Source organism: Musca domestica, unplaced genomic scaffold (assembly GCF_030504385.1).
Source record: "Musca domestica strain aabys unplaced genomic scaffold, Musca_domestica.polishedcontigs.V.1.1 32, whole genome shotgun sequence".
NCBI lineage: Eukaryota > Metazoa > Arthropoda > Insecta > Diptera > Muscidae > Musca > Musca domestica.
Window position 1 is genome coordinate 3459550 of NW_026712311.1, and position 21337 is coordinate 3480886.

Genomic DNA, 21337 nt, shown 5'->3' on the forward strand with positions numbered 1-21337 from the left:
ATTTTGCTTGAAAATATATATATTTTTTTTTGGTTGGGGTCCCAAGAAATTGTTTCGAAAATTATTGCTGAATTTGTCGGGGCCTTCATCTACTCCATAAGAAAATCGTACGGTTCCTAAGAAAGACGTAAAAGTTCCTCTACAAAATTAACCTTTATGAGAAGAGGATCTCCAGGAACTTATAAGAAGGTTTTCCAACTTTCAATAACTAACTGGTCCCTAAGGTTGTTTAGTTCCAAAATTTGCAACAAGAACAATAAATTACAATACACAATACAATCTGAAAACATAAGGTCTTTAAAAAATATCATAAGATCCCTAGAAGAAGACCTTAAAGTCCTTTGTATGACAACTTTTTGGTTTTTTATAGAAACTTTCTGGCACTCAATAAAAAAATCTTCAATTTGTCAAGAAGGAGACCATTGGGTCCCCCATGAATATATTCAGGTTTTCCTTAAGGTCACTTTCAGGTGAGCTTATATCTAATCTATCTATAAGGTCCTTTGCGGTTTCCTTCCTTTCTTTTTGAGAGGCCTTATGGCCATTTGGGAGTGGATCTTCAGATCATCTTAAGGTCTTATTTGAGAAAAGAAATTTAAGGTCTTTTGAAAAAAGATTTTCATTTCACTAGGAAAAAATATATTTTTGGTGCTCTGTAAGAACCCCTCTAGGCCCTCTATAAAGAAACATTAAGGGCTTCTTTAAGAAGCGATTCAGATTCAGAGCCTCAATTAGAAGTTCTTTAGTTTCTCCATTAGAAAACTGTCAAATTCTCATTAAGAAGACATCTCTAAGAAGACCTCCAGGCTATCTAAGCGGTCCTCAAAAAAACCCAGTCTCTTTAAGAATACACGAATTCTGGTCGTCTATAAGAAGATTTTAACCCCTCCATAAGAAGAAGAAAATATTCCGATAATGGAGTTAAGGTACCATTATAGGAACATCTTCAGAGCTTCTGTAAGAAGATCCTACAAAGAATACCCTCAGGAATTTTCTATTTTGGGTCTTCTTTAAAATTTTACCTATGAGAAAACTTTTGAGTCTTCTATAAGAGAAATATAAGTCTTCTGTGGAAAATCTTCTTTTACCCCATACGAAAGCTTCTAGGTCCACTGCAATAGGGGTATATTTTTGCATTCTATGGGAAGACCTTTCGATCATCTATTTCAAAACTATTAATTGTTCTCTAGAAAGACCATCTGATTCTCCATAAGTAGACCTTCAGGTCAATGACCTCCACGACCTAGATAAATATATAATCTGATCCTTCATATTAAGTCTCTTAGGTGCCTTACAAGAAAGTCCTTCAAATGAAGATATTTTGGTCTACTTTTCAAAGACTTTCAGGTTTCCTATGAGAATGTCCCACAGTAGAACACATTGAGGTTCCCTATAATAAGGACTTCCACTTCTCTAAGGCCGAATAGAAATCCCTTTGGCTACTCTATGAGGAGTCTTTCAAACCTTCTTTCCTTTTTCCTTTATCTGAGTATCTCCAATTTCATCTACAATCATTTTTCGTGATCTTCTGGCTTTTTTAGCTTCACATATCTCCGCTTTTCGCAACCACTGTCCCAACGAAAGAAAGTTGAATGGTGCATGTCGTTTACCAATTAACACCTTCACGGTATTTGTGTCGAAAGATCAGAATAAGACCAACTTTATTTACCGAAATTTTCAGTGATAATCGAGTCTTGAGAGCGAACAGTTGAGTCGATCGAACGTCTTTTCGTTGACGTGAAAAGAAAATTTTCAAAATTTCTTTCGGTTACGAAGAAAAATAAAGTCCCAAAAAAATTTAATTTAAAAAAAAAATCGAAAAAGAAAAACCATGGCTGTTCTGAGGTCGATGAGTGGCGCCCTAGTGCTGATCATTGTTTTATTGAATAACTCAGAAGTGTTGTGTCGAAATGTAACATTGCCAAAAGGAAATAGTGAAAATATCAGGGAAAATCAAACAATTGAGAAAACTTATCCGCCGTCTTCAGCATCAAAATATACGAAAGCTATGGAAACAACATCAACAGCTACAACAACAACGACGAATTCAAGAAAAGCGCGTTGTGAGTAAATAATTTTTTGTAATTTTGAAAATTTCATTAATAAAAATAATTGAGAGACATACTCCTCACTCTTACTCTCTCGATCCCCACCGATCTCTCTCGCTCTCTCTTCTCTCCACAACAACAAGTGTTAAATATTTCCCTTTGGAAGCGCCACAGAATCATTGTAAGCTTGTCGTAACACCGATCCAAGCCTCTAATAGCTTATCGAAATAAACAAAAATATAATAGCCTGATGAAAATGAAAAGAACGAAGATGATGTAGATGTAGAAGAAGAAGAAGAAGAAGAAGAAGAAGAAGAAAAAAAACGCAAACACTTGAACCGAAAATTGGTTCATTGTCAACATTGACATTTTTTCCAAAGTGGGTCGCACGCTCCAGCAGCGAAAGTGAATTGAAATTACTTTCAATTGCAAAATAATGATGATGTGAAATTACAACAAAAACAACAAGGAGATTGATAAGTTTTCCTAGTCCCCCTCACACATGGTAGCCGGGGGGTGTGGTGAAATTTTATCAACAAATAATTTTGAAAAAACTCAGCTGAAGCTCATCTGCATATTAAACAACCCCGAATACAGCGGACAACGTGACTATTACGTCTGTAGAGCAAACATAAATAATTACCATGGATATCAAGTTATTTTCAAGATATTTTCAAAGCTGGCTTGCTTAACAAATGATAACATCGGAAATATTTAAAATTTTCCAGCGAAGAGGAAAAAAATACAAAATTTTCCGCCAAAAATGTTGTTTGGAACTTTCAAAATGAGTGCCAGAATAAACTCAGAACGTATGTTTATATTTTATATTGAAGAGAATATGTTAGCGGGGCTACGTTGCTGTTTCAAGCGGAGATTTATAAATTCTGCTTATTTGTATCATGTCATGAATATGGCTAAGGGATTGGTCAGTAACTAAAAGCAAGGATGAGAACTGTTTAACCAATTTTCAGGTTCATGGCATTAGCATCTACAAAACCAATTAATGCTCGCTGGTTTTTATACCCTCCACCATAGTCTGGAGGGTATACTAACTTTGTCATTCCGTTTGTAACTTCTCGAAATACTCACCTCAGACTCAACAATGTCGATTTAGCGATGTCCGTCTGTCTCTCTGTTGTAATCAGGCTATCTTCCGAACGAATTGAGATAGATAGCTAAAATTTTCCACATAGGTATATATTGCCAGTAGGCAGGTTAAGTTCGTAAAGAGGCATGACCCCGGTATTCGGTTTTTTTATGATTTCAGCGACATTATTCACTGTAATTGCTTTAAATTTTTTTCATTTAAAGTTCGTAATGGATTCTTCAACCTATGACAGAAAATTGTCTTTTCAGGTTCAGGTCTTCGTATAGCCCCCATATATCGTTCTCTCTCTATATTCTGTATTTTGACAATTTTAGTTATAACATTAACCGGAATTGTTATAAAGTTCGTATTTACAGTTCGTAATGGATACTTAAACCTACGTCTTCGAATACCCCGCATATAACGGTACCTCCCTAGATTCTATATTTTGATGATTTTTGCGACATTATTCTCCGGAATTGTTTCAAATTTCGTATTTGAAGTTCCTATGACAAAAAATTGTCCTTGAATGTCCAGGTTTTCGTATAGCCCCCATATAACGGTTCCTCCCTCTTTTCGGTATTTTGCCGTTATTCGGTATTTCTCCGAAACTGTTTCAAATTTCGTTTATGCAGTTCGTAACAGATACTACCGCCTGTGACAGAAAATTGCCTATGCAGGTCCAGCACTTGGTATAGCCACATTATATCGGTACCGCCCTATATTCGGTATTTGGATGATTTCAGCGACATTATTCACCGGAATTGTTTAAAATTTCGTATATGTACTTCGTAACAGGTACTACAGCCTATGAAAGAAAATGGCCTATGCAGATCCACATCTTCGTATGGGCTCCAAAATAACGGAGACGTCCCTGTATTCGGTATTTTTAGGATTTTAACAGAATTTTTATTGGTTTCTATTTTTTCCAAATTAGTTCTAAATGCTGGAAGGTATTCAAACTCCAACCCGGCCGATCTTACTGTTCTTTAACTTGTTTCCATTGTTTATGATTTCATTGCGATATTTTTTGAACCTTTGTGGAGGAGCCATCAAAAAGAGTCGTTCGGAAGTCATACAGTTAGAATAAAATTCGACGATTATTTCTCTTTTTATGAGTTAAATGAACCGGTGAACTGATCGGAACTCAATCTAATTTTTATTAATATTATATTGTACCATGTTTGGACCAAATCCTCCAATTCTTCTATTACCTTCTACAGAATTTTTTTCTAAAAAAAAAAAAAAAATACTGCACAGAAAGAGAAAGGTTAATCCTACGAACTTTGCAAATCCTAATATTCAGGTGCGAGAATGGACAATATCGGTCTACTCCAACAACAAGTACCTCTCCCATAAAGGTTCAACATTATGAATAATTGTAGCTCTTATAAAATGTTATATAAGAGTCCGATTGTCTCCAAATTACACAGACCACAATATTTTTATTAACCCAAGATGTGGTGTGAAGATGGAATATGGAGGTCAGCTATTTTTGGTACCTTCCCCACAAAGGGTCAAAATTTTGAATATTCATGAAACTCATAAAACGCGAAATTAACATCGGATTCCATTCAGACTTGGTACATCTCAATATTTCCATCAACACAAGATATGTTATAAAGACGGTAGAGATCGGACCATTTCTTCTGGTTCCTCACCCACAAAGGGTCAAAATTTTGAATGTTCATGAAGCTAATAAAACACGAAAATAACATTCAATTCCATTAAAACTTTGTACATCTCAATATTTCCATCAACACAAGATCTGTAAAAAAAATGGAGGAGATCGGACCATTTCTTCTGGTACCTCCCCCACAAAGGGTCAACATTTGGAATAATCAAAACGATCATAAAATCCGAAATAAGCATCCGATACTCTTCAAATTTCACGAATACAATTATCTCTAGTAACACAAAATCTGCTGGGAAGATGGAATATACAGGTCCGCTCCTTCTGGTACCTCTCCCCCACAAAGGGTAAACAAATTTGAATATCCTTGAAGCTCATTTAACGCGATATAATATTCGATTCCATACAGACTTGGCACATCTCAACTTTTCCATATGTTATAAAAATGGTAGAGATCGGACTATTTCTTCTGGTATTTCCCCCAACAAAGGTTCAGAATTATGAATAAACAAAACGATCATAAAATTCGAAATAAGCATCCGGTTCTCTTCATATTTCACACATCCTATTATTTGTACTAACACAAGATTTGCTGTGAAAATGGGATATACCGGCGCATTCAACATTTTGAAAAACAAAACGCCCAAAGATAGCGGAATAAGCGTCCAACTCTCTTCAAATTTCACACATACAAACATTTTTGCCAACGCAAAATCTCTTCTGAAACTGGTAGATATCTGCCAACCCCTTCTGGTACCTCATCCACAAAGGGTCACAATTTCCAATACTTATATATGTCATAAATTGTGAAACAAGTCGGCGATTCTATACAGCTTGCTATACCTGAATATTTGTCTTAACCAGGAATCGGAATTTATGAGTTCCTATAAAATTGGATATAAATGTTCGATTACCTAAAAATTTTACAGATACCAATATTTTTTTATCTGTATTAGATGAAGTGGAATATTTCGGTCCGCCATATCTGGCACCTGACGTATATTTTCAGATTTTCCAAACTTTTGCACATTTGCTCATATAAAGTATGGGAAGTAAACGATATGTGGCACGTTGTAATATTTATATCAGACTTAGGTCAGATACGAATTGGACAATATTGGCAAACTGCTTCGAAACCTCCCCCCATAAAGGTCCAACTGTTAGAATAATCATAACTCCAGGCTGGCGGTTAATATCTGTCGGCAAACCCGACTGATCCTATTTAACTTATTTTCCTTGGTTTGCTCTCATGGAGATTCGAACCACCGCTGATAATCATTACTTAATGTGATAAACTTGAGCTATTTTCAATTCTAAATTTAGAGGAAGGAAATCGCCACATTTCAGCTTACTGGTAATACAGAGGGTATGTAGTCGTCATTATTTTTAAGATACTGGTAATACAGATGATATACACGGTGAGATGAAAATACTGGGATCAAATTCAGACTGCTGTTGTTTCTAAGTCACTAGTCCGACAGCTGTTAAAATTATTCCAGTGACAGCTCATTCTATTGTTTACAAGCGTACAAAAGCATTTTGGTGAGAATTTTCCAGAAAAAAAGTTATTCCTGATGGTATTCAAGCGTGATAGTGTGATTTCTTCATATTTGGCTAGAAAACCACAAGTGGCTATCGTTAGAGCACTCCAGCATTTAAATACGAATAAATCTTTTGTGTCTCGTGCCATCGCTCATTATCGTGATACTGGTAGCGTAGCCCGACGTCAAGGAAGTGGACGGAAGAAAACAGCAACATCAGCAGAAATGGTTCGAAAAGTAAAGAAACGACTTCGAACGAAACCCACCTTGCATTGGCCGAAAATTGGCTCGTGAGCTGAACATATCGCAATATTCAATTCGGCAAATACTGAAAAATGAGCTCGGGGTAAAGCCACTGAAATTCCAAAAAGTGCAAGAACTTACACAGCAACATGAAGAAAATAGATTCGGAAGAGCTAAAGAGTTGCGTCGCTCGGCCGAAAGTGTTGAACTACCGAATTTGGTTTTCGTCCGATGAGAAAACATTCGTTGTCCGGCAGTTTGTAGACAAACAAAATGATCGTGTTTACTTTGCCAAAGAGGTCAGCTGAAAATGTGCATCTTCGGTTGTCCACCAGAACTCAAGCGCCAGCCTAGGTGTTGGTATGGGCCGCCATAACAGCCGATGGTCGCTCTCCGCTCGTATTAATCGAACGTGATGGCATCAGAATAAATGCCGAATATTATGGCGAAAATATTCTGAAGGGTTTATTAAAGCCTTGGACACGCAAATATTTTGGCCGCAGACCTTGGACATTCCAAGAGGACGCACTCAGCACGTGCCACCCAGGAATGGTTACAAAATGAGGTTCCTTGCTTCATTTCCAGCGCACAATTGCCACGAAAATCTCCAGATATCAATCCGTTGGACCGTATTGTGTCCTGAGTATTTTGGAAAGCAAGGTTGGCACTAAAAAATACCAAAGTGTCGATCACCTCAAGCAAGCGCTTCGCCGGAAATGGGCCAAAATACCGCAGAGCAACATTCGGGCAGCGTGTGACTGTTTCATTTTCCTTTTGAAGACCATAATTCGTGCCAAAGGTGACCAATTCGAACAAATCTAAATTTATTCTAAAATTTGATGCTATTTCCGACATTTATTGCTTTCATTTAAATTTAAAAAAAAAAATAACAATAAAATTTATGTCGTTTGATTTTGTTGCAGTTTTTATACCCTCCACCATACTATGTAGGGTATATGAACTTTGTCATTCCGTTTGTAACTCCTCGAAATACTCATGTCACACCCAACAAAATATATATATTTTTGATATTTGAAGTTCGAAATCGGTACTACAGCCTGTGACAGGTCCACGTTTTCGTATAGCCCCCATATAACGGTACCTCTCGATATTCGGTATTTTGATGATTTTAGCGTCATTATTCACCAGTATTGTTTCAAATTTGGTATTTGAAGCTCGAAATGGATAGTACAACCTAAGGCAGAAAATTGTCTATGCAGGTCCAGGTCCTTGTATAGGTCCCATATAACGGTACCTCCCGATATTCGGTATTTTGATGATTTTAGCATTATTATTCAGCGGAATTGTTTCAAATTACGTATTTAGAGTTCGTAATGAGAAATACAGTCTGTGACAGAAAATTGTCTATGCAGGTCCAGGTATTCGTATAGGCCCCATATATCAGTACCTCCCTATATTCGGTATTTTGGTGAGTTTAGGTACAATACCCATCGAAATTGATTGAGATGTCGTATTTGATGTTCGTAGTGGATGATATAGCCTGTGACACAAAATTGTCAATGCTGGTCCAGGTCTTCGCACAGCTCCGGTACCTCAATATATACGATATTTGGATGATTTTAGCTATTCTCCGTTTATTTCAAGTTTGGAATTTGAATATGGAAGTGGCTTATGACAAACAATGCCTATGTAGGTCTACGTCGTATAGACTCCAATCTAACGGCTTTATACGGTATTTTTAAAATTTTAACAGAATTTTTTATGGATTTTATTTTTTGAAAATTTCCAAATTTGTTCCAAATGGTGGAGTGTATTCAAAGTTCGGCCCGGCCGAACTTACTGCTTTTTAACTTGTTTTTATCTCATCCTGTATAGTTGCCATTACTGGTAATACCAGCCATATTTTTGTTGGCACCTTTAGCAATCGTATGTCTGTCAGGTTCCCATCAAAACTCTGTAAGGTGTATGCATTACCTGTGTCACAAAAATATTCGAAACTGCACACCATCGGCATTACCATCAAGCAAAAAATCACACGTTATTCCTGAAAACAATTCGGATTGAATTATATGACTATATAATTCTAGTCTAGATGCCATCTGACTTTTAAAGAGAATAAGGATATTCGCAATGAACTCTTTTCCATTAAGATATCCCAGTTGAAATCAAATTTAGAGAAAATGGATTCCTAATTGTCGAAATAGTAATAGAAACATATAAAAATTCACCACTTGGGAACGTAGTGTACTGTGTATTTACAAAGAAAAAAGTTATTTTTAAAATAACTTCTGGGGAGAATATCCCAGACATCGTTCTCCACTAATAAACAAACGTTGTTTTTATAAAAACAACAATAAAGGGATAAAGCCTGACCATTTTGGAACAACAAAAAAAAAATCTATTTCAAAACCTTCCCCAACAACTGTTCGATCATAACTCTAAAAGAAAAATGTTTGGACAAAAAAGAAAATCAATACAAAATTATTTTCCCATTGTGCACGCACCACACGTGCCGTCCCCACGTGTGACCTCAAATTAGCAGCTATGCCCTAAACAGAAACCAAATATAGTATAAAGCTCCTAACTAAATTAATGCAGACCATTCAGATTTTCATAAATTACTTTGCCAGACAAGGCTGCCCATAAAAAAAAACTACGACATTGTCACTAAGATTCAATTCAAGTTTCCATGGATTTCTAACATTTCCTATTACAAAAAAAAAAAAAACAAACAATTTACACATGTCAACTGCCGTTCGGCTCATACAACCTGTTCGAACTAGAACCACGACGCTATACGTTACGTGTTAACCAAGGCATATTGCCTTCAATTTCTCCCCAAAAATCCAGTTAAGTATACAGTGGCTGCTCGTGCCGCACTAATTGATAGACCACGATCGGACCCATAATCACACAGTTTTCCAAGTGAAAGTGAATCACACGCCAGGTCTAATCGGTAGGCCAGCCTACCCCTTCAGCACCGGCCTAGGGGATGGGGAAATTTCATGACTTCATTTACGTCAGTCCAATAGTAAATCGCACATGTTAACGAATTAATCTCGTTCGCCAGTTCTAAAAATAAATGTCCCAAGACAAACAATCGTGATGTTATGTGGGCCCTCAAAAATGTACAGTTATTTCGGAAGCTGACTTTGACCCAAAAAAAAAGAAAATTCGATTTTATTGGAATTTTTTTAAGAGAATGGAATTGAAGTTATTTGATTAGATAATATTCTGGAAGATTTCTCCGCTGAACAACTCGGTATGGGCTCTGCAGAATGAAATGCATTAGAACAATTTGTCCCGTACCCATTCAGAATCTTTATTATAGCCCTCTTTATTACAGCCATATGGTTAGAGAGGATATATATCATTTGATACGGCCAAAACGTGCCAAGTCGAAAAACGATTTTACACCCTAGGTCTCTTTCAGCGGATCTAGCGATGGCCGTCCGTCCGTTCGTCTGTCTGGCTGGCTGGCTAGCTGATGCGCACAATAACTCTCGAAGGGAGTATTCGATTTGGTTCAAACTTGGTATATCGTAATATTTTTGTCAATCATAGATCGAATTCGGAGATGGGCAACCGCAAGATCAGGTGCGAGAATGAAAAAGATCGGACTACTCCTGCGAATACCTCCTCCACAAGGGTTCCGAATTTGGAATATCTAAAACACACATAAAATATTCTATCAATATTGTTACCATTACAAAATCTGGTATACAGGTAGAGTATAGCGGACCACTCCTTCTGTTACCTACCTCACAAAGGGTCAAAAAATGCCAACTATGCATCCGAAATTTTTGAATAATATGAGATATAAGAGTCCTATAGGACTCCAAATCTAAAAATGTCTTTCATCTCGAACATGGTACGACCCACTTTTGAATGGCTTCAACATTATTCTCCAAAATCAACGTTGAAAATATGTCCGAGAAGGTAATAAGCGAAGACACAAACCGAGCGAATTTTACTCGAGTTCAGAAATAGTTATTAAAGAGAGAGAGAGAGATAGAAGAGAGTAATGAGTAAAGTATAAGAATTCGAATTAAAGCGGGATTAAGGCGGCGCTCCAATGAAAGGTATCGGGTTGTATATTTGGAGTTACGATGATGCTCAAATGAAAGGTCTCGGCGAGTATTCTTGGGGTTACGCTGCTGCTCAAATAAAAAATCTCGGGGAGTACTTTCCGAATATATGGACCTCATAGGCAAACACAATTTTGGACTATTAATTTTTTTTGAATTTTCTGATTTTTTTATTCAGAAACCGCTCAAAGAAAAGATATCTTAAAGGTTTATTTAAAATCTTTTTTTCAGAAAGGAGGGGTCTTGGAGCCTTTCTACAGATCTTTTCGGTAATAAAAAGGATCTCTAAAGTTTCTCATAAGTAAGAAGATCTTGCGAAGTTTTGTTCTCATACAGAATGTCTTCTTGACATAAAGGACATTTCAAATTGTTACTCACTCAAAACGACTTCTGTCTGACTTCTTTTGCCATAGATCCTTCGACCATAGACGGCCTCTTTTAGGCTTTCTAGCCAAAGAGCAACCTTAAAAAGACCAGTTTCCACCGAAAACTAAATGAAAGATATCTACGACACCGAATTGACTCGAAAAAACAACATCCCAGATTCGGTCACAGTGTTAAAATTTAATAACGACCAGAGGTACCCCAAGATCCTAGGAATCACATTTGACTGCATGAACAAGTCGTCCGCACAAGCCACAGTTATCAGACACAAATGAAAAGTAAGCCGGCAGCACTCCATGGTGTGCGCGCAAGAAGATCTTGTCGATATCTTATAACGCGGTAGATCGGTCTGTGGTCAGCTATGCGGTCCCAATGTAATCTGGGTATATAAGTGCTACTTATTGGAAGAATATCCAGATCTGCCAGAATGCTATCCTGTGAACTAGGATAGGCTAGCTCCTCATGACACCTGTGGACCATCTACATGAGGAGGTGAAGGTCTTTCCGGCACGCTATACAAGACATATGCTTTTGTTGCACTCCCTGCTTGGGTGTTATCGTGAGAGTCATTCAGACCATCATAGAGTGGATTTTATTCCCCCCACCAAGGTGTGTCAGGAAGGACATACAGGGTGAGATAAAAAAAAACTGCAACAAAGTCAAAGGTCATAATTTTTAAATTTTTATATTTAATTTTATTGAATTTTTTTGAAAGCAAAAAATGTAGGATATAGCATCACATTTTAGAATAAATTTAGATTTGTTCGAATTGGTCACCTTTGACACGAATTATGGCCTTCAAACGGTCAATGAAACCGTCACATGCTGCTCGACTGTTGCCCTGCGGTATTTTAGCCCATTCCCGGCAATGCGCTTGCTTGAAGTGCTCGACAATTTGGTATTTCTTTGTGCCAACCTTGCTTTCCAAAATACTCCAGACACATTAGTCCAACGGATTGGTATGCGGAGTTTTTGGTGGCCATTGTGCGCTGGAAATGAAGCGAGGATCCTCATTTTGTAAACATTCTTGGGGGGCGCGGGCTGAGTGCGTCCTTTTGGAATGTCCAAGAACTGAGGCCAAAATGTTTGCGTGTCCAAGGCTTTAATTCATCCTCCAGAATATTTTCGCAATAATATTCCGCATTTATTCTGAAGTCATGGTCGATTTATACGAGCGGAGAGCAACCATCGGCTGTTATGATGGCCCACACCATCACCATGACCGGCGCTTGAGTTCTGGTGGCCAACCGAAGGTGCACATTCTCAGCTGACTTCTTTGGCAATAGACACCATCATTTTGTTTGTTTACAAACTGCCGGACGCCGAATGTTTTCTCATCGGAGAGAGAGAAAACCAAATTCGGCAGTTCACCAATTTCCGCCAAGCGAAGCAACTCTTTAGCTCTTTTGAGTCTATTTTCCTTCTGTTGCGGTGTAAGTTCTTGCATTTTTGGAATTGCAATGGCTGTACCCTGAGTTCATTTCTCAGTATTTGCCGAATGGAAATTTAAGTCGATCGATATGTTCAGTTCTCGAGCAATTTTGCGGCCACTGCGACGCGGGTTTCGATCAAGTCGCTTCATCGGGCTACGCTACCAGTATCCCGGAGATAACGAGTGATGGCACGAGATATAAGAGATTTATTCGCATTTGACTTTGCTGGAGTGCTCTAACGATAGCCACTTGTGGTTTCCAGCCAAATGTAAAGAAATCACCCTAACACGCTTGAATTCCATCACGAATAACTTTTTTTCTAGAAAAATCTCACCAAAATGCTTTTGAACGCCGCTTGTAAACAATATAATGAGCTGTCACTGGAATAATTTTAACAACTGTCGGACGAGTGGCTAAGAAATGACAGCAGTCTGAAGTTGGTGGCAGTCTTTTTACCTCAGCCTGTATGAGCTATTATGACCTGGGGAATAGCATTAAAATACAAAAATACTAAACGTTAAACGGTAGTAAAAGCCCAATATTCAAAACCTCTATGCTATTCTAAATCACATTTTTTTTTTGGAAACTGTCGTGCCAGTTGGTCCAAAGTCAGACTATAGATCCCTATTTCAATGTTCACATACACAATTGTAGCATTTGTTCCTATTTATGACTTACATCTGGCTCCTAGTTCGCAAGCTCTACAAAAAGATTGTGGAATTTAACGCTATGACCTTCGGTTTTTTTATGTTAGTCGGTGAGGTTTTTGGTTCGAATCCCAGGCTTCCAGAATTAGTGTAACAGACAACTGTAAATTAGCCGGTACAGTAACTAGCCTGGTCGGACAAAAACAGTGTATCAACTTACCTCTGAGGCCTCTACTGTTGAGTATTTGTCCTCAGAAAAGGCAAGAAAGGATCGCAAATTTTTCCATCGATTGACGAGGACCTATATTCGAATCCCTGCCTCCCATGTCAGTTTATGTTATCACTTTTGTCCTGTCGCTCGAAGAGCACTTTTTTATAATTATTTCTCCTTTGGCTTGAGCACTTCTGACAAATGGCTTTTTATGACAACCAAATGCTGCAGGTCCCGCAAACAGTTAAGCAGATGATCTGGCATCTTTGATGTGAGTTGTTAGAGAAAAATAAGTTTTTATCAAAACCAATTGCACTACATTTATTCCTATTTTTCTCGTCTCTATTATTGTGGCGCCCAACATGGGGAATTAAGTAGTTGACCTCTGAGGCCACAACTGCAAAGTACCTTCTACTTCCACTGAATGAGAGTAGCTGGCCTCTGGGGTAACTACTTGAGAAGCTAGCTTTTGAGGCCACTACTTTTCTTAGAATTTTTCATGTTTTCGTGCTTATGGCGCCCAATGTGGGGAACAGCCTTATTTTAAATATTAATATTTAAATGTCATTTAAATTAACTTTTATTTTTCTTTTTTTATTCTTTTCAGGGTTTCCTTTTTATACCATAGGACGTTTTCAGAATGAAGTGTGTACTGGGAAGAATAATCTCTATGGCACCTGTATGGTGCGGGGAGAATGTAGTGACAATGGTGGTGTGTCGGCGGGAGGATGTTCAACAATAACCAATCAGGCGGTGTGTTGTATTTGTAAGTCTCAAGAAGATGTTTATACCCAACGAACCCTACTAATCTCTCTCCATATTTACCTTTCAGATCAAAAAACCTGTGGCGCCACGACCCAATACAACAACACCTATTTCTATAATTCCGGATATCCGGGTACCTATGGTGGCGGTGGCCGGTGTACAATTGTCGTACAACCCTGTGATTCAAATATTTGCCAGCTGAGAATAGATTTCCTCTCACTGTCGCTGGCTCCACCAAATGGTGATGGATTTTGTGTGACAGATTCTCTACAAATCACCGGCGGATCATCACGGGTGCCAGCGATATGTGGTGAAAATTCGGGACAACATGTTTATGTGGACTTCAATGGGGATTCACCGATTACCATATCGATTGCCACATCGGCAGGATATACCTTTAATCGCCATTGGCAATTTCAAATAACCCAACTGGCATGTGCCTCACCCACCCAAGCCCCCTCGGGATGTCTACAATACTATATGGAGGAAAGTGGTACGGTGCAAAGTTTTAATTACGTTTCGGCGCCCAATTCATTGACAAATTCTATTGGAGTTCCGGGCACACGACAAATTGCCAATCACCAGTACGGCATTTGCATACGAATGGGAGCGAATAAATGTTCCATAACATGGTCACAGGTGGATTCGGATGCCTATTCTTTTACACTTACCAATGATGTGGGTGCCGTGGATCCTTCGCTGCTGGCCACCGAGGCCGTCCAGAGTCAAGAGTGTACGACGGATTTTATTGTTATACCCAACCCGACGCAAAATGGTGCGGCGTTGCCCAGCGATCGGTTTTGTGGCCTAGGTCTGGTGCCGACAACAAGTTCAACAAAACCCTTTGTGTTGTTCGTCAACACCGATGGGAATGAGGATTTCGATATATCGAATCGAGGATTTTATTTGTCATATTCACAAAATGGTTGCCCGATATTGTGAGACTGAAATGTGACGTTGAATAAAAGACTGTAGAATTTAGGAAATATTTTTGTTTTTTTATTTTTGTCTTACAAATTCGAGAGAAACTGGCCCCTGATCACCTTAAGTAGAGTAGAAGCCTTCTAAGGCCCTCGCTGCTAGCCTCTGAGGTCACAATTCCACAGAAGCTGGCCTTTAAAGACCACACTGTCGAGTAGCTCGATTCTGAGTTCGATACTTTCGAGTAATTAACCTTTGAAGCCCTGTTTCTAAGCAGTAAGTTTTTGAGGCCACTATTTTTGAGTAGATGGCATTTGAGGTCACCAATTTTCAGTAGCTGGACTTGAAAGTTACTATTTTCGAGGATCAGACCTTTCAAGCCACTACTTTAGAGAAGCTGGTATTTTAGGTCGTTACTTTCGAAGAGTTGACCTCGGAGGCTACAACTTTTGATAACCTGGCCTCTGAGGTAACCAATTTTGAGTACCTTTCCTGTGAGGCCACTTCTTTTGAGTTACTGATCACTGCCAAGGATCAGGCTTTTGAAACTTCAAATTTCGAGTAGCTGGCTTTGAGGTTACTAATTTCGAGTAGCTGACCTTTGAAGCCACTACTTTTAAGTACCTGCCCTCTGACGCCTCTACTTTCGTGTAGATGGCCTCTGAGATCACAACTTTCTTCTGAGACCACTTCTTTTGAGTTGCTGACAACTTTCGAGGACCTCCCTTTAAAAAAAAACTACATTCGAGTAGTTTACCTTTGAAGCCACTACTTTTGAGAAGCTCACCTTACAAGTAGCTCGGCTTTTAAGCCACTTGGAGGAGGAGAGTGGCTTTACCTTCGAGGTTGCTACGAACGAGTAGTTGCTTTTTGAGCACAATACTTTTAAGGAGCTTGCTTTTGGCATTTGAGGCCATTACTTTGAAGTAGCTGTCCTCTGAGGTCTCTACTTTGGAGAATCTTGTCTTTGAGGGCAATACTTTCGAGTAGTTTGACGCCAGTATTTTTCAGAAACTCGTCTTTGACATCACTACTTTTGAGTAGCTGGCCTCTGAGGACACCGCTGTCAAGGTTCCGTCTTTTGAGACCACTACTTTCTAGAAGTTCGCCTTTGAGGCCAATACTGTTGAGGAGCTCGCCTTTGAGGATGATATTTTAAAGTAGCTGCCTTTTGAGACTACTGTTTTTGAATAGCTGCCCGTTGAGGTCACTACTTTTGAGTAGCTGGCCCTTGATGCTAATACTTTTGAGTTGTTGCCCTCTGAGACCTCTACATTCGAGTAGTTGGCGTCTGAGGCCACTACCTTCGCATATCTGGCCCCAGAAGCCACCACTTTTAATTAGCTCGCCTCTGAAACCAGTCCTTTCATGTAGCTACTCTCTGAGTCCATTACTTTCGAGTAGCTGTCCTTTTGAGACCACTTATTTTGAGCAGGTGGCCGCTGAGGCCACTACTTTCAGGTAGCTCGTCTTTGACACTAGTACTTTCGAGTAACTGGTCTCTGAGGCCACTGTTGTCGAGAAACAGGTGTCTGAAGCCACTACTTTCGATAACTGGCCACTAATTTCGAGTAGCAGGACCTGAGACCACTACTTCCGAGTATGTGGCTTCCGAGGCCACTTATTTTAATCAATACTTTCGAGTATCTTGTGACAACTACTTTCGAGTGGCTGGACTCAGAGGTCACTAGTCATGAATAGGCGGTCTTTGAGACCACTACTTTCGAGTAGCTCTCTTCTGAGGCCACTACTCTCGATTAGCTTGCCTTTGAGACAACTATTTTCGATTACTTGGTCTCTGGACCTCAAGAAGCATCCTTCCCTAGAGGCATCTACTTTCAAGCGGTTGGCCTTTGAGGGCTTTACTGTCGAGTTGTTGGACTCCGAAAGCACTAGCTATGAATAGTCGGTCTTTGAGGTTATTACATTCGAAGAGTTGGCCTTTGAGACCACTACTCTCGAGTAACTCGGCTCTGAGACCACTGAGTGGAACAGCTTTCCCTAAAGGCATCTACTTTCAAGCGACTGACTGGCTCTCGAGTAACTCGGCTCTGAAGCCACTACTCTCGAGTAGTTCGCCTTTGATGCAGCTACTTTCGATTACTTTGCCTCTGGACCTCTACAGTGGAGCAGTTTTCCCCAGAGGCATCTACTTTCCAGTAACTGCCTTTGGAGGCCACTATTTTCGAGTGGCTGGATTCAGAAGTCACTAGTCACGAATAGTCGGTCTTTGAGGCCAGTACCGTCGAATAGTTGGTCTTTGAAGCCACTACTCTCGAGTAACTCGGCTCTGAGACCACTGAGTGGAACATCTTTCCTTAAAGGCATCTACTTTCAAGCGACTGGCCTCCGACCCCTCTACTGTGGAGTAGATGTCTCCAAACGTTATCAATTTCCAATAACTGCGCTCTGAGGCCACTACCTTCGAATAGTTGGCGTTTGAAGCCTCTACTCTTGAGTAACTCGCCTCTGAGACAACTACTTTTGATTAGTTTGCCTTTGGAACTCTACAGTGGAAAAGCTTTCCCTAGAGGCATCTATTTTCGATGGCTAGCCAAGAGGCCTCCACTGTGGAGTGGCTGTCTCCAAAGGCCTCTACTTTCGAACGCCTGGCCTCCGAGGCCTTTACTGTGGAGTAGCTGTCTCCAGAGGTCATCAATTTCCGGTAACTGCGCTCTGAAACCACTACCTACGAATAGTTGGCCTATGTAGCCTCTACGTCGAGTAACACGCTTTTGAGGCAACTATTTTTGATTAGTTTGCCTTTAGACCTTTACAGTGGAACAGCTTTCCCCAGAGGCATCTGCTTTCTAGTGGCTAGCCTCAAGGTCTCTACTGTGGAGTAGCTGTCTCCAGAGGCCTCTGCGGTCGAGTAACTATCTCTAGAGGACACCACTGTAGAGTAACCGAACTGTTAGGCCACTGTGAAGTAGCTGTCACATGAGGATGTCCTAGATTTCCCATTCCTTATCCTTGAAGTTTATTTTCTGTTACCCAATTGAATTTTAATCATCCCAAACTCCTCGTGGCCAATGAGAAAATATAAATCCCTCAAAGAACACATCTCATTGCCGCATTTATTTCACCAAAAATAGCCATCCAAACAAAAAGTTTTATCTCTATTTTTCCCCCAAAAAAAATTATAGGCAAATAAAATGGGAATAATTTCCAACATCTTTAATGACAGCCAACAATTGTTGGTCATCAAGGCGAAATGATTAAGGCCAAGGCAGGATAATGACAGACAAATTGCCGGCTAAGAAGACCGCAATGAAATTTCTTTTCACAGCAGTTTTATTTTGGTGCGGCTCATTTGAAAAACATTTGAAGTTGCCCAAAATAAAGGCCACAAAATATTTCGAGTTGTAGCCGTTTGCTTTTGGGCTCTGCGTGAGCGTTTCTCTATTCCATTTCATGGCCATAATGGACTTAATGGCTTAAAGTTTTGCCTTTCGTTGTGTCTTTTGGTTTGTTTGTTTTGGGCCATAACAATAGCTGGCTTTGTCATAATTCGAGCATTCTGGTTGTACTAACAGCCTCTAATTAGATAATATCCTCTGATAAGACAGAACATTTTTTAGTTTGCAATGAGGCAACATGACTATCACCCCCGCCAACACCAATCCAAGGGTGGCCACTTCATTTGAAGGACTTTCCTGCCACCAAAATGTATTCCTAATTCCGCATGACATTAACCATGATAGGAGAAGGGGGAGAGGGGGAGAGGGGGAACTAAATTCCATGGTGTGTATTTAACTAAATGGCAACAAAGTGTTGGCGCGTGCTCAATTAATTCAAACGCCATAAAAAATGAATAGCACTAACAACAACAACTACTACTGCTGCTGATATACAACAACAAAATGTTTGTGACAATAGTTGTATGCCGGCCCAACCATTGCACAAATTATGACGCCTACAACTGTTCCGTTTGTGGATTTGAATGTCATTAGAATTGAATGAAAGCAACGATGATGTTCGAAGGACATGCATTTGGACGTGAAATGTTTGAGCAAATCCTTTTTGCAGAAACTTAATATAAAAAGGAATGACTAAAAGTGTCATGATTTCAGCTACTCGAAGGAAATGGCCTCAACGGGCTTGTTACTTATAGTGAAGGCTAGTTACTCTATATAAGGAGACTCAAAGGCCAACTAATCTGTAAAATCTGACACTAAGATCAACTTTTCCACTATAGAGTCCTTAAAGGACAAATATTCGACAACATTGGCCCTGGAGGTCACATATTCAACAGTGGTGGACTCAAAAGCCATGTACTCTGCAATGCTGTTCTGAAAAGTCGGATACTCTACAGCAGTATCCCGAGAAACAACAGCAGCAACAGAGTAGCGGCCAGCTACTCTTCAGCAGTAGTCCGTGGCACTATCTACTCTGCAGTATTGGACTCAAAATCCAGCAACTCTATAGCATTGCCTTCAGAGACCTCAGAAGCCAGCTATTTAAAAATAGGGCTCCAGAGGTCAGCCACTCGACATATAGACCTCAAGGAGAAGATACTCGACCTCAGAGTTCGGATAATTGAAAGCATTTCCCTCGGAGGCCAGCTACTTAAATGTAGAGCTCTTAAGGCCAGCCATTCGAAAGTAGTGAACTCAAAGGCCATCTAGCTGAAGGTAGTAGCCTCAAATGTCAATTACTCCGCAGTTGTGGCCTAAGAGGCTACCTGCTTCACAAAAGTGAGCTCAGCAGATATTTTCCCTATAGATCTCGAAATTGGACTCAATTTCCAGTAACTATACAGCAGCATAAGCATTGCCTTCAGAGACCTCAGAAGCCAGCTATTTGAAAAAAGGGCTCTATAGGCCAGCCATTCGAAAGAAGTGACCTCAAGGAGCAAATACTCGACCTCAAAGGTCAGCTACTGAAAAGTATTTCCCTCGGAGGCCAGATACTGAAAAGTAGAGCTCTTAAGGCCAGCCATTCGATAGTAGTGACCATCTACTCGAAGGTTGTAGCCTCAAAGGTTAACTACTCCACAATAGTGGCCTAAGAGGCTACCTGCTTCACAAATGTGAGCTCAGCAGCAATCATCTCTATAGATCTCGAAAGTTGTAACCTTAAAGGCGAGCTACTCGTAGAAATGGCCGCAGAGTCCAGCTACTCAAAGGTAGTTGCATCAGCTTGTGGAAAGAAGTGGCTTCAGAGATCAGCTACTCGAAAGTAGTGACCTTAGCCCAGCTACTCCTCAGAAGTGACTTCAGAAAATGTCTACTCTTTAGATTTTGAACGTTTTTGCCAAGGGACATCTACTCGAAATTTGTGACCTCAAAGCGATTTACTCGAAATAAGTGGACCCAAAAGTCAGCTACTCTATAGCAATTATCTCCAAGTCAAGCTAATCTACATCAGCTAATTGTCAGCAGTGGCCTTAGATGCCATATACTCGAAAATAATGACCTCAGATGTTAGCCCCTCAAAGACCAACGACTCAAAAGTATTGGCCTCACTGACCATGTACTCAAAAGTAAGGCTCTTAAGGTCGTAAAAATCATATACTCGGAAGTAGTAACCTCAAAGTTTAACTACTCCACAGTAGTGGCCACTTCTGCTCCCCAGAAGTGACTTCAGAAGTTATCTAATCAGGGTCAGATTTCAAAAGTTTTGGCATCAAGGACAGATACTCCAAAGTAGTAGCCTCAGAGGGTAACTTCTCAAATTCAGGGACCTCAAATTGTGCTGCTAAAATGTAATGCCCTCAAAGGCCAGTTACTCCACAGAAGTGGCCTCAGAAGCTAACTTCTCTTCCGATCTAGAAAGTAGTGGCCTTAAAGGCCACCAAATCTGCAGTAGTTCCCTCAGAGGTCAGCTATTATGTAGTAATGCCCTTAGAGACAGGTACATTACAATAGTGGATTTAGAAGCCAGGTATTCGACAGTAGGGGCTTTAAAAGCGAATTAATCGTCATTCATGGGCTCGGAGAACAGATGCTATCCAGCCAGCCAGTGGCCTCAGAAGCTATGTTTCCTTCAGATCTTAAAAGTAGTGGCCTTAAAGGCCATCAATTCTGCATTATGCAGTAGTGCCCACGGAGTCAGCAACTTTACATTATTGGACTCAGAAGCCAGTTACTCGACAGTCGGGGCTTAAAAACCCAAATTAATCGTAATTCCTCGTGGCACAATAAAAGTGGATTTTTTGAAAGAATATTTGTTCAAGGATCTGAATGCCAAGATGGTTGGATTATATAAAGATTGTTTTTTGAAGGACCTGTAAGAACCTGACCAAGAAACGTGGATTTTTTAAAGAATATTTTTTCAAGGACCATCAGACCACCAAACGTGGATTTTTTAAAGAGTATTTTTTCAAGGACCATCAGACCACCAAACGTGGATTTTTTAAAGAATATTTTTTCA

General features: G+C 39.8%; 2 protein-coding genes across 2 annotated transcripts in view; one reads left to right on the forward strand and one right to left on the reverse strand.

Moving 5' to 3' along the window:
• LOC101900654 (LIM/homeobox protein Lhx4) overlaps positions 1-21337 on the reverse strand; it is a 182236-nt gene that overhangs the window by 60044 nt on the left and 100855 nt on the right. The gene's annotated exons all lie outside the window — the stretch shown is intronic.
• LOC101888637 (uncharacterized) lies at positions 1826-15027 on the forward strand. Its single transcript, XM_020035445.2, has 3 exons — positions 1826-2063; positions 13884-14042; positions 14109-15027. The coding sequence occupies exons 1-3, from the start codon at positions 1832-1834 to the stop codon at positions 14981-14983; spliced, it is 1266 nt and encodes a 421-aa protein (XP_019891004.2). The 5' UTR covers positions 1826-1831; the 3' UTR covers positions 14984-15027.

Bases quoted from the DNA above. Each gene is read 5' to 3' on its own strand.
- LOC101888637 (XM_020035445.2), top strand. From the start codon at position 1,832: ATGGCTGTTCTGAGGTCGATGAGTGGCGCCCTAGTGCTGATCATTGTT. The intron at 2,064-13,883 runs GTGAGTAAATAA...TATTCTTTTCAG, and splicing joins GAATTCAAGAAAAGCGCGTT to GGTTTCCTTTTTATACCATA. The intron at 14,043-14,108 runs GTAAGTCTCAAG...TTTACCTTTCAG, and splicing joins TCAGGCGGTGTGTTGTATTT to ATCAAAAAACCTGTGGCGCC.